This window comes from Panthera pardus, unplaced genomic scaffold, assembly GCF_024362965.1.
Source record: "Panthera pardus isolate Hobbes unplaced genomic scaffold, ASM2436296v1 HiC_scaffold_13, whole genome shotgun sequence".
Classification (NCBI taxonomy): Eukaryota; Metazoa; Chordata; class Mammalia; order Carnivora; family Felidae; genus Panthera; species Panthera pardus.
The window spans coordinates 86367220-86380514 of record NW_026526688.1 but is presented as its reverse complement, the minus strand read 5'-3'; the positions used below and the strand labels follow the sequence as shown (position 1 = coordinate 86380514).

General features: G+C 47.3%; 1 protein-coding gene across 2 annotated transcripts in view; it reads right to left on the bottom strand.

The window, feature by feature from the left end:
* The window catches only part of MAML3 (mastermind like transcriptional coactivator 3), a 411086-nt gene that overhangs the window by 10133 nt on the left and 387658 nt on the right, over window positions 1-13295 (bottom strand). For both annotated transcript variants that reach the window (XM_053901243.1, XM_053901244.1), the window contains exon 3: window positions 2655-2900. In XM_053901243.1, coding sequence (XP_053757218.1) covers window positions 2655-2900 — 246 coding nt within the window. The remainder of the gene's footprint in view (window positions 1-2654; window positions 2901-13295) is intronic.

Below are 13295 nucleotides of genomic sequence, written 5' to 3'. Positions count from 1 at the left end.
CTTACCATAGTGTTTTGCACAAAGTGTTGAAATTAATTAATTGTATAGATAAAGTATAGACAAGAAACCATGCTAATCTTTTAGGCAGCAATATAAGGGCATTATTGAGTAAGCTTCTCCTCAGCCAAAATTCTCATATTATGTAAGAACTTAAGTGTCCACACTGACTGGGCAGAAGCCCTGGGGTGCCCTGTGGTCAGCTGGGGCTGGGGGCCTCCTGTTCCAGTCCTGGGGCTGTGCCTCTCTGGCTCTGCGATCTCTGATACTTCACATGAGCTCCCTGGCCTCCAGTTTCTTCATAGGTAAAATAAAAAAGCCTCCGTGATCACCAATATTTCTTTCCAGTCTAAAATTCTGGGTTCGGTTGAACCTTTGTGAATAGATGTGAAGTGCCGTGCTCCAAGTAAGGCATTACGTGTCAACTCACACCTGCCTTCAGCCGGCTCTGTCCTGATTTCTAAAGCCACCGGAGTCATTGTAAAGTTCCCAAAGACAGGCAAGATCCCAAATCCTTCTGTTCTCCCTCCCAAGTCCTTTCAGGAAATCCCAGGACCTCCAATACGCTGCTTTCAAAACTGCTATTACTAGGCACTTTCACCACTGCTGCAGAGACCAAGAACATCAGCTCAGCATTGATAGGGCAACATTCGTTCTCAAAACACAAAGGCTGACAACCCACCACACGTAGACCCCCCAAGAGCCTGCACGGACAAGCTCCGTCTCTGGGCACGGGCAGGCTGCTGCACTGAGTTGTTTCCGAGCAGGCCCTCAGTTTCGCTTCTGGGCTAGTCCCACTGATGGCTGGCAGTCGTGGCCCCAGCTCTGACATCACAGTCCGTGACACCAGGGTCACGTGACAGGTCACCACATACGCGTGTACAGTTGCCGAAGGATTTTCCACACATTACTCTATGTCGTCCTTAAAACGGTTATCGGAGGAAGGCCGGGAAATTATTAAACGTAACCTGGCAGATGAAGAGAGTGGGGGAAGAGGTTTTTCCAGAATCAGACCACAAGCAAAAGGTGGGACACATCTGGAGGCTGAGTAAAATTCTTTCCTTGGTCCCTCTTCATTTCTTGGTGCCCACAACCTGCTAAGGAATGATACCATTTCCCCATCTTTTCCAAGGCGCCCTGGATCTCTCTGTGTGTCGGCTCCTTGTCTGGGCACCCTCCTGGGGCAGCTCTCCCTCCACTCTTGTGCTTCCTTCCTTGTCCCCTGGGGTTTGGCTGCCCTCGCTGAGTGGGGACAGCCCTGGCTAGCACAACTGCGTTTGCCTGGTTACCCAGGCTCCTATTTGCGCCTTGGTCACAGCACACACATCAGAGGCCATCGCTCACAGTATCAGGCGCACCTGAAGTTTCCCGGGATTGGCCAAGGAGAGGATTTACAAAGCCCAGCTTCCCCTCGGCGGCTTCATTTATCACTGCCTGAGAGATATTAGCACGGTTCCTTGTCACACACCTTATGCAGGGTGAGAGGGATAGAGGTTTGTTTGTACAAGACGTGCCAGGCGGCTGACTGACCTTGGTAGAAAGGGAGATAATTACACAGCTGCTCAGGAACAAAAGCAGAGAAGGGAACATAAGCGAACTGTGTTCAACAGTACAATTTTTCTATTTGGGAGATGGCTGGTGCTACTCTGAACTGCTGCTCTTAGTAGGGACCTCAACATGCCTGTGTCCCACGTGGTATCTTGTAAATATGAGGTGGAGGAGGCTTGATAAGTTTCCAGAATTCTGATTATATTAGGAACCTTCTAGGAGGGGAACTGTAGGGCAGAGCTTTGTTGGGCTTTAAGCCTTGGAAGACAACCTCACGCCTACCTCCTATAAGAGAGAGAGAGAGAGAGAGATGCCCTGTGCAGACTCCCACAGGAGCCACGTAGGGATCTCTTGTGGAAGGCCTCACGCCTTTCCTGGGATAATAATCCTGGATGGGCATCTTGAAAAACAAAACACATTGAAACCTACAGAAGCGGCTCTCAGGGAAGGCTTTCTTTCGGAGCTGGAGGAATTCTATGGCGAGGGTGGACAAAGATGCCTACGGTAAGATTTATTCGTGTTAGGCCTTCCTTTAACTCAAAGATTTCTTGAGCTGTTTTAAAGCTGTTGGGAATTTTCTTAAGTTTGCACCCTTTCTGTGACCCCGGGTTCAGGTTTCCAGGTAGTTCTGTAGGCCCTATTATTCTGCTATTGTTCCTGTCCCATTGTTCATGACCAATTCTGCAGAATTCTCCTCAATCCCTCCTCCTGACATTTTCCTTCAAGAAACAAAGTTCTCTGAGTTATTTTCTTTTTTTCTTCATGCTGGAAATATTAGCCTCTATGAAGAATGTGAGGCAGCTTCCCTACCCCCATACTGATTGCGCAGACCCTTGTGCCAGAAACCAGAAGAAAAGAAGGCAGGCTTGAATCGAAGAAATGTCTCTGGCAAATAGGCCTTCAAACTGGTGGCAGAAGCCTGTCTTTTAAGAACAAACTAATTCATTCTAAGAAAAAGCCGAACTAATGGAAAGGTCCAAATTCTGCAGATTCTTCGGCGATCTGGGGAATGCTAGACTGTGAATCTCTTGACAAAGGACACGAACTGGAGCTCTCTCGCAGACACAGGGCACCGAATAAATGCCTGCTGAATGAATGAATCATGTTACCTGCTCGGCTAGAATCTGCTGCTGCTGCTGCTGCTGCCTTTGCTCCCGCAGGAACTGTTGCTTCTGCTGCTCCATCAACTGGGCCCGCTGATCAATGAGCATCTGTTTCATGAGGGCTGCCTGGGGCTGGCCGCCTAGGAAGCCAGGGCCCGCGGGACTGGCTCCGGAGACCATGCCGCCCGAGCCTGGGGGCACGGAGGACTGCATGGGGCCTGTGGTCCGGGGAAGTCCAACTGGGTGCTGTTCCTGGGAGGAGAAGAAGAGAAGAGAATGCAGAGATTTTATATTTGAGAAAAAGCATGGGGGCAGGGGCCCCAGCTTGCGGGCCTGCGGGGTCCTGAGTGGCACGCATTCTATTCCCATAAAACCCACCCAGTGGTCCTCAAATCTGGCCTTACCACCGTGGAGCTGGAGATATACAAGGGAACGGTAATGGAGCATGGCTCTGGGAAATCTGACAGCAAGGCCAGTCTGTTTTGGATGAGACTGATGACGGGACAAAGGCTGGATGTTCAGCTAACATTCTGCGTTCCTCCAAAGGAAAGGGAAGAAGCCTTCAGGCTGGGATCACCTTAAGTCTGGAAGAGACAGCGTGCCCCTACCTCTTAATCTTTACTGCCTACTTGGCCTAAATGGACTTCTTCTTAGCTAGTAGGAGAGACATTTACAGAAGAATTCTGGAATTTATCAATCAGTAGATTTACTAATTAATGGAATTCCAATTAATTGTGACATTTGAAAGCTTTGCTGTATGTAAAAACAAAATTCCTGCTGGTGGGGGTCGTTGATGGTGAGAGCTGGGAATGCGTTGCACTGAACAAAGATACGTAATCTCCTGACATCTTTAATATACTTTTTTTAAAGTTTACTTATTTTGAGAGAGATATAGAGCACGTGAGCAGGGGAGGGGCAGAGAGAGAGGGAGAGAGAGAGAGAGAGAATCCCAAACAGGCACCGATGTGGGGCTCAAACCCACGAACCGTGAGATCATGACCTGAGTCAAAGTCAAAAGCCAGTCGTTTAACCGACTGAACCACCCAGGCGCCCCCGACATCTTTAAAAATAGGGCTGAGCCTCCTGTGTCTGGGACAATTTATAATGTGTGGGTTGATTTGGGTCTTCTGATTCTACAGTTGTCTCAGTCAAATGATGGCAACTTTTAAGGACTGGTTCTTAAGGAGTAGGGAGTAAAGTGGTAGAGACCTACTCACAGAGTCAAGTGACTGCTTGGAAAATGTGCTCACAGGAAAAGCCTGTAACAGCCAGTGTTCACCGGGGAAAATGTGGTATGTGACCATAAAATTCAGCTTCTAGATAGTTCCTTTCTTATTCGTCTACCAAGCAAGTGTTGTCTGAATATTCTGCCTTTTAATTCATTCACATTTCAAGTAATTCATCTGAACACAGAGGATCGGATGTCTGAGATGAACACAGATTAAATGGGCACACATGTAAGGACGTATCCATAGTGTGAGGTACCATCATGTCACCAAAATAATAAAAAATGAATATGAATAAGTCTAAAGTTATTTAAATATTTTTGTATCCAAGCAAACTGGATTTTAATATTTTTTCCTACTTCTGCCCTGCTACCTCTTTGGTATGGATACAGTCAATCATGCTGGCACTGTCCTCTCAAAACATGAGTTTGATCCCTGGCTCTCCTAGAGACACAGTCCTGGACCTTATTCCCCAGGTTTGTGTACCTTCCCTCTGCTGTGTGATGCTCAGCCGTTGGTGCTTTTCTTCCCAGCCTAAACTGGGTCTTCAGCTACTCTTCTTTCCTCCCTCCACCCACACAAACACAACAAAACAAGCAAAGCAGACAAAAACCTACTTCTCTTGCCCTGGAAACAAGAGGCCGAGAAGTCCCGGATAGTTAGTGCAGTAGCCCAGGTCACACTTAGCAAATGGAAGAATTGGAAACAGCAGAACTGGAACGCTGATCTTGAGTTGAAATTTAGTATTCCTTCTGCTAGCACGGGCCTTTACGAGACTGTGGGGCCGTGGTGCTAAGTATACACCTGAGAATCGCTTGTAGACTAAATACATAGCCTGTCTTCCACGAGTGTCCTGGGTTCTATTTTTCAAACAGAAGTGTTATTGCAAAACCCTTTTTGTCTTTGTGTATTTCCTCTACAGACGATTATCAGGTAGAGAGCCGTGAAATATCTATGTTAAAAAGAACTTATAGGGGCGCCTGGGTGGCTCAGTTGGTTAAGCACCTGACTTCAGCTCAGGTCATGATCTTGCGGTCCGTGAGTTCGAGCCCCGCGTCGGGCTCTGTGATGACAGCTCAGAGCCTGGAGCCTGTTTCAGATTCTGTGTCTCCCTCTCTCTCTGACCCTCCCCCATTCATGCTCTGTCTCTCCCTGTCTCAAAAATAAACAAACATTAAAAAAAAAAAATTATAAAAAAAAACAAAACAAAAAAACGAACTTATACTCCCAAAGGCCAGGAGCCTTTATGCTACCAAAAAGTTTACTTTAGGCCCAAGCCCCATAGGCATCACAATGTTTCAGAGTCTCCCCTTTTCCCTCAATAATTGCTGCCTGTTTCCAAGCCCTTCTTTCCAATGGGATAAAGCTGCTTCTTGCCACCTTTAGGAACAAATGGCTGATTGACTTCACACTTTAACAAACAAATTCACACTGAAGTATAAACAGTTAACCAATCAAAAAAAAATACAGGTACACCGTTTTGTTTTTTTTTTTCCTGTGTATTTCAGTATATTTGACACTTTCCAGTTTTTTCTTAAAATTTTTTAAGTTTATTTGAGAGCGGGGGAGAGAGAGAGAGAGAGAGAGAGCGCGCGAGCATGCGTGGGGGAGGGGCAGAGAGAGAGAGGGAGAGAGAATATCCCAAGCAGGCTCTGCACTGCCAGTGCAGGCCCCACTCGGAGCTCAGTCTCACAAAGGACAAGACCATGACCTGAGCCAAAATCAAGAGTCGGTTGTTTGAGTGACTGAGCCACTCAGGCACCCTAATATTTTCCAGTTTTGATAAGGAGGAGAGGAGAAAGAAAATGAGACCCAAGGGAAGATAAAGTTTGCTTCATCTAGTTTTATGAGGGCTGGTCTGGGCTGGCCCAGGCTGGCCCTGTTTATCTTTGGGCACTTTTGAGATATCCTGGTCCTGTGTGACCAGCCCTGCCTAGCTGGGGCGCATGCCCAGAAGTGGTAAGTAGTAACTATTGCTTTCCCAGCCTTTTCTCCACCCTGGAAAGAAAGGGAGAGGCAAATGAAGTGACGATGTTGCTATATCCAACCACTTTTGGCCCTTGTCTTCCTGGGGCAAAAAGAAATACTTCAGAAGCACAGTGTGGGGAGGGGGTGGGGGATGGGATTTTCCCAAAGAGATAGTTAGGTTATTACTTCCCAGGATTATGTATTTCTCCAAATGACACCCCCCCCCCCAAAGGTTTTGCCTTCGGGTTTCTTGCTGAAGATCTGAAGACCTAGGGGGCAGGAGGGCTATGTGCATTTTTAAGGGGTTGCCTTCCATATGAAACATCCCTGAATCTAGGTTGATACACCTTGAGTACTTTCCCAACAAGCTCTCCTGCATTCAGCAGCAGGTGAGTGACACCACAGGCCCCACCTCAAGCGTGTCTTCCAAAGTGCAAAGCCCTCCAAGTGACTTGCCTTACAAATGGAGCTGGCTGGCCGTTAACTGTTTCATATTACATGGCAGCTTTTAACCTCCAGTCTAAGAGAGCTTAATGAGCAATCGCTTGTCGAATTTCAGGATTTCAAGCCACCGCTCTTGTTTCTAAGGAGGACACACACTGTGTGTGCAATTAGAGAAAACCAGGCTGAGCTTTCGTCAGAGAAATGTAATGCCTTGAAGCCAAATGATGCAGTATTTTTAGTTTTAATTACTGGCTCGTTCTCCACCCCACCCCCTGCCCAGCGACCTCCCTTGCCTTCTACCAAGAATCTTAACTCACTAGCTTCCCCTAAGAAATCCAACTGGTTTCATAGATCTTGATTACTCCCCAAACCTTCCCACTCTTCAGTAAAATAAAGGGAGGGGGGAAAAATCAAAACGAGTGAACCCATTTTACATAGCTCCTTCCTCGGGGAAAAGATCTTAGCAATTTTCTAAGGGCTGGAGAGAGGTAGGAGGTGTAAAAAAACACCCTACCTCCTCCAAAGAGGCAGTTTTCTACTTCAAAAAACAGCTGTGGTAAAAATATCTCCCAAGAGCAGCCAGCTGTTTATTTATAAATCTGTGCGTAGCCAGCTTTATTTCTCTTAAGTGTTTTCAAGAACAAGCGTAGTGTTTGGGTGAGAGGGGCCGGGATTTCTGGCGGCGACCCAGGAGCGCCGGCTCCGGGGAGGGGGCTCACAAAAGGCTGAAGGTGAGGCCCGGGGGAGCTGGGACCTGGGGGAGAACTGGCTGGAGGACGCCCGGGGCTTCAGCCTTTTCCCGGAGGTGGAGGAACAAGGAGCAGCTGCTGTTCTCCCCCTGCCCCAGCAGATGGTGGTGTCAGCCCGGCGCTCCGGATTGCAGCGCCAGCTCCGCCCGCGCCCCCCCCCCCCCCCCCGCAGATGGCTTAATCATGACTCCTGTTCCTCCCCCCCCCCCCACCCCGCCCCCCGCCCCGCGCGTCTGGGCGGACGCTGCGAACGTGGAGCCAGGCAGTCAAGTGTTACTGCGTACAGCAGGTAGCCTGGCAACTGAGAGCATAATACCGAGCAGATGGTGTTCGCACGGCGTGATGGACATCACACACGACAGCCTGAGACAATCCAGGAATTCCCTGGTGACTCGAGGCCCTCTTTACACAAAATGAGTTCTCTCTCCATTGCCGTGTATCTCTGGGGTTATCTCCCCCCCGCCCCCTCCCCGACTGACACCGAACTGGTTTCTTATTACCGACTTTCCTTCCAGCCCGAGGGGAGGGAGATTTCAGGTCGGGGTGGGGGGAGGCCGGGGAAGGAAACGGAAGGGCTGGGAGCTGGAGGAGATGGGGGGTGGGGGTGGCGGTGGCACCCGGAGAGGGGAGGGCGAGTGGCTTGCACCAGCCCCCGGGGCTGACCGTCCGAGAGTAGCAGAGTTCCCCGCAGCCCGGCTGCACAAAGCCGGCGCGGGAGGGCGGCGCTGAGGGCGGCCTCGGCTCAGTCTGCAATCACATGGCCCACGAACAGCCTAAATGAAATTTAGGATTTTACTTAAAAAGTCCCCTGGGGCGTAATTTAGCCTCTTGACTCGAGCCTATATGCTTACAAGTCCTTAGGGGGCTCTAAGAAGTCAGGAGTGGGGCGGCAGGCCCGAAGATGCCTCTCAGCGCCGGCGTCTCTAACAAAGAAACCGCCGAGGCGGTCCCGGGCGCGGGCGAGTTGCCCCGCGGCCGCGGAGGTCCTCAGCCCGCGCGCGCTGCCTTTGAGCCCGAGAGCCGGGCGCGCTCAGGGGGCGGATTTCCCAGGCCCCTGGCACACAGAGCGTGCCTGGGGCCAGGAAGTAAATGCATGCGGAAGGCAAGCGACGAGAGAGGAGGGCTGTTCACGTAAGAAAAAGTAAAAATGATAAAATGGATGTCCCAGAAGAGATATCTGTGCTTTTCACACACATTGAACTGGATCAAATATTAGAAAAAAAAAAATCTCCAGCCCAAACGGAATATTGCCTAGATTCTATACATCAAGAGGCTCGTGTGTCTAACCAATCACCAGTATCCAGAGGCTTTCTCCCTGCAAAGATAACTATTCAAGTTTTAAGTTTCAGAAGAAGGAAGCGTTTTCAGAGGAAAGCTAACGTTTCACGCAGAACATCACACTTGCTGGGAAAGAGTTCAGCAGTTTTATGTCAGAGAGCAGCACAGGATGAATCAGAAGCCCACTGCAGCCTGGATGGAGGCATCTGGCTGTGACTCCGGGAGGCTCAGGGAGGCTCAGGGTGGTGAACCGGCATTCTGAGGCCCTGGGAAACCATGTGACCTCTCAGTTTCAGTCCCCACCTCCTCAAATGAAAATCATACTGATAAGACTCCTCCCTTGACAATAGAAACTTTGGAGAGGAAAGAGTTATAGAAAGAAAATGGTTAAGCAGATGCTCAAATCTCTCCCACTTCCAGTTTGGGCAGTTCAGAAACAATTATGGGCTAAATTAAGTGAGAGGTTCTGAAAGTGTGGTTCCAGGATCAGTAGCATGAGCATCTCCTGGGAGCTTATAAGAAATGCAAATTCTCAGGCTCCACCCCAGGCCTACTGAATTGGAGCCCCTGGGAGCAGTTTCACATGCCCTCCAGGTAACTAAGATGCCCTACTGTTTGAGAATCACTGGGGCAAATACTAGTTCTGGTTTGTGGACACTGACTGCAACCTGGGGCATCTGAGCTCTCTGTCCCTGATTTAGATGGCAAACCCTGCACTTTAAAAAGCAAGTCAGAGTGCTGAGTTGCTTAGGTTTTTATTGCAAGTTCTTCAGCATTTGGAACAAAACTCTTAAATTTTCAGAGGGCTGCTCAGGCAATGCAACCCCAAGAATTCTGAAAGGAGCCCATGGCCATGATTCTTCCAGGAAGGTCGGGACTCCTGCAACTTCGCTGTGCAGGCTGAACAGCAGCCAAGATTAAGGAAGGGGTGAGGCCACTGAACTCCCTTGCTCAGGCGGGAAGCATAAACATCACTAGACTTCCCATCACTTGGTCTGATGTATGGTAGAACTTTGGAAAGCTATGATTTGAGGAGGGTTCTCTCTGTTGGAAAAGGTTCTTCAAACTTGGGAGAAAACCAGAAGCAACAATGGAAGAAGACAAGTTGCACTTATGGGGCACCTACTGGATGCTTTCACTTGCATAATTAAACACATTTTGTTGATTAAGAAAACCTGAGTCTCTGAGTGGTTAAGGAACTTGTCTGATGACCCACAGCTGGTGATGGTGTCTTTGGGATTCTCACTCACCCACTGACTGAAACGTGCATCTGGTCTAAATTGAGCAGACCACCCAAGAGGGCTGTGCACTAAAGAGAAGTGGGAAGGGGGTGGAAGGGAGAGAGGAATGGGCATAGAATAAAAAGGTAGAAACTCTACAGGGATCAAAGGATGAAGCTGAAAGAGCACGAAAATATGCATCATTTTTTTTTTATATGTTGCCTGATACCCCAAATTAGGATGCTTCCATGGTATCAACTTTGACATTTAAAGAAAGGCCATAAGATTAGACCATTCAACCATAAGTAGAAGGAAGGAACAAAATAAAAGAAAACCTTAGAATTTTCTTTGAAGTTGATCAGGTGTCAGGGCAGAAACTTGGTTTCAGGATGGTGGCTTCATTTACAGACATTCTTTGTCCTCGTCCAGAACAGTTTTTCACTGTGGGTCTGGAGCTTACAATAAATTCACAGCAGAGCCCCAACAGGCCCCACCCCATATAAAACCCTCTGTTTCTGCAGATTATTGAAGAAGGTTGGATAAAAAGATTTGTTTTATGATCTGTGGTGGTTGTGTCCCCATGACGATTGAGTTTTAAGGCACTTTACCAATTTAGGGAGCTTATCGCTGAAACAGCAGAAACTTGAGACCCAGTGGTAAGCCTGCTAAATGGGTTCAGCAAAGTTCTTCTTTCCACCGGGAAGGAGGAGCAGCTTACATTGGAGGAACCCACCAGGCCTGGATAGAAACGTATTTCCATCATAGGCCCAGTGGCTGGCGCACCCAACCATCTACAAATAGCTTGCTATTATTATTACTGTTACTGTTGTAACCTCTCAATCATGCAGCTCTACAAAGTCAAGGTGAGGGGAAAAGCTGTGTTTTTGGTTCTAGTTTAGCTTTTAAGGCAATGAGGAGGACTAAGACTTTAAACTTGGTTTTCCCTCCAGATTGTCAACAGAATGGAGATGCTACCCAGGCATGTAAATATATATATTTTTAATGTTTATTTATTTTTGAGAGAGAAAGAGCAAGCATGTGAGCAGGGGAGGGGTGGAGAGAGAGGGAGAGAATCCCAAGTAAGCTCTGCGCTGTCAGCACAATGCCCGATGAGGGGCTCTAACCCACGAACCGAGAGATCATGACCTGAGCTGAAATCAAAAGTCGAATGCTTAACCGACTGAGCCACCCAGGCACCTCCAGACATTTAACTGTTTAAAAAATACATTTTTGTCCCCACATCGTCTCCCAATCACAGGGAATATTTGAAACACTGAATAAATGTATAAAGAACAAAAAAAGTTTTATTCATTTTGAATACTCAGAGGCAACGACGTTAATATTTTGATGTGTGTTTTTTAAAAAATATTTTCGCCAGCTTTTTCCTCTGTATACAACAATACACTTTCCATGATCATGATAATGTTATATACATGATTGTACCACTGTTTCTAAGTAACACAGGGCAGTAGAAAGCTCCAACCTTCCGAGTGCTTGCAAGTGACAGTTTTCCGGTAGAATGACACCCTTATGGCAGTATTTCTACCAGGCCTGTAGGTTCTCTAGGAGTCTTCCAGCATCCAACACACAGCTAGGTCCACAGCTGCAACAGAGTAAATGTTTGCTGAACTGAACTAAGTGGCTATGATGAATTCTAGCCTAAACCAGTAACACATATGACTGGAGAGGAGAAAAAACAAAAACAAAGATGGCCCCACACGGATGGCTTCTCTGAGCTTCAGGAATGGAGCACCCACTGAAGAGGAAAGAAAGGGTTAAAGTTGGCAGTTCAATGCAAGGCTAGATGCATCAACCACAGGAAGGGTAGGCTTTCAAGGACTTACTTGGGGGTAAAAACAACAAAATACCATTTGTCCTTATCAGTGCTTTGAACATAGTCACCATAGGTCCCTTCAGTGGAAACACAACTTTGAGAGTTATGCTTTTCCTCTGCCTTTGATGTAAATTATAGAGTCCTTTTGATCCCTTTGTTGTGATTAATTCTACCACCAAAACAAGCCTAAATTGGTTAAAAGTTCATTAGGGTGCAACAATAGGAGCTTGATTAAATAAATTATGGTACATCCATACCATGAATACTAGGCAGCCAATAACAATCATGCCTTCTTAGACTATCTAATCACACAGAGAAAAGCTTACAATATACAGTTAAGGGGAGGAAAAACAGTTTCTAAAACAGAAAAATCATGTTAGACAAGGATTGTAAATTATTTTTATTTTTATACCTTTTCAAATCTTTAAAAAAATTTTTTTAATGTTTACTTTGGAGAGAGAGAGAGAGAGACAGAGACAGAGTGTGAGTGGAGGAGGGGCAGAGAGAGAAGGAGACACAGAATCCAAAGAAGGCTCCAGGCTCTGAGCTGTCAGCATAGAGCCCGATGCGGGGCTCGAACCCACGAACCATGAGATCATGACCCGAGCTGAAGTCGGACACTCAACTCACTGAGCCACCCAGACACCCCTATACCCTTTTAAATATTCTATAATGAAAATGTTACTTTGAATGTTATTTTTAAAAACATGTTCTAAAAATAGTCTTTAAATTATAAAAAAAAAAAAAAACAAATAGAAAAAAGAACAAAGAAAAGGAAAAGAAGAAGGACCTATTTGCTTGTTTTCCAGGATTCCAAAATTCTGATGAAGACTGAGGCTTCCTTGGTTTCTGGGCAGCTGATGGCATCTTTGCAGAGAAGGAAGCACAAGGCAGGTCCCTGGGCCTTGTACAAGGAGGCACTAGAGCACAGGGACCTAGCGGTGAAGGCACCTGACTGTGCCCGGAGAGGACACTGAAGGCTTATCAGAAGAAGTGATGTCTCAGAATGGCGCAGGCAGACAGGAGGAGAATGGCTTCCAGAGTAGACAGAATGATCAAAGACTTGAATACATCATACCCTGAAATTCCATTTCTTTTCTTTTTTTAAATTTTTTAACATTTATTTTTGAGAGACAGGCATAGAGCATGAGCGGAGGAAGAGCAGAGAACGAGGGAGACACAGAATTCGAAATAGGCTCCAGGCTCTGAGCTGTCAGCACAGAGCCCGACGCGGGGCTGAAACTCACAAACCACGAGATCATGACCTGAGCTGAAGTTGGACGCTTAACTGACTGAGCCACCCAGGCGCTCCTGAAATTCCATTTCTAAGGACTCATCTCATGGAAGTGGTCGTAGCTGTACTTTTTTTTTTTTGTTTGTTTTTATTTATTTTTGGGACAGAGAGAGACAGAGTGTGAGCAGGGGAGGGGCAGGGAGAGAGGGAGACACAGAATCCAAAGCAGGCTCGAGGCTCTGAGCTGTCAGCACAGAGCCCGACACGGGGCTCGAACTCACGGACTGTGAGATCATGACCTGAGCTGAAGTCGGACGCTTAACCGACTGAGCCACCCAGGCGCCCCATGCTTTATACAAAGATTTTATCTGGAATAGCTTGAAGGATTTAGAGTAGCAAAAATTAAAAAAACAGCCTAAATGGTCAACATTTAGAGGATTCATGAAACTATAACACAAGCTCCCCTGTCCCCAAATCCTCATTAAGCAGACTTGTTCTTAACAGACATGGACGGGATGCGGTGAGTTCGAGAGGGGCCTAGCTGGGTCTGGGACCTGGACTATTTCCATCTGAGCCCATCTTATGCTGTGGTGTGTGCCACAGACATCTTTAAGTGGCCATTCCCTTTTAAGACCGGGACACGGCATGAACATGAACAAACTGGGTTTGGCTAGACGCTCAGCAACAGGGCCAG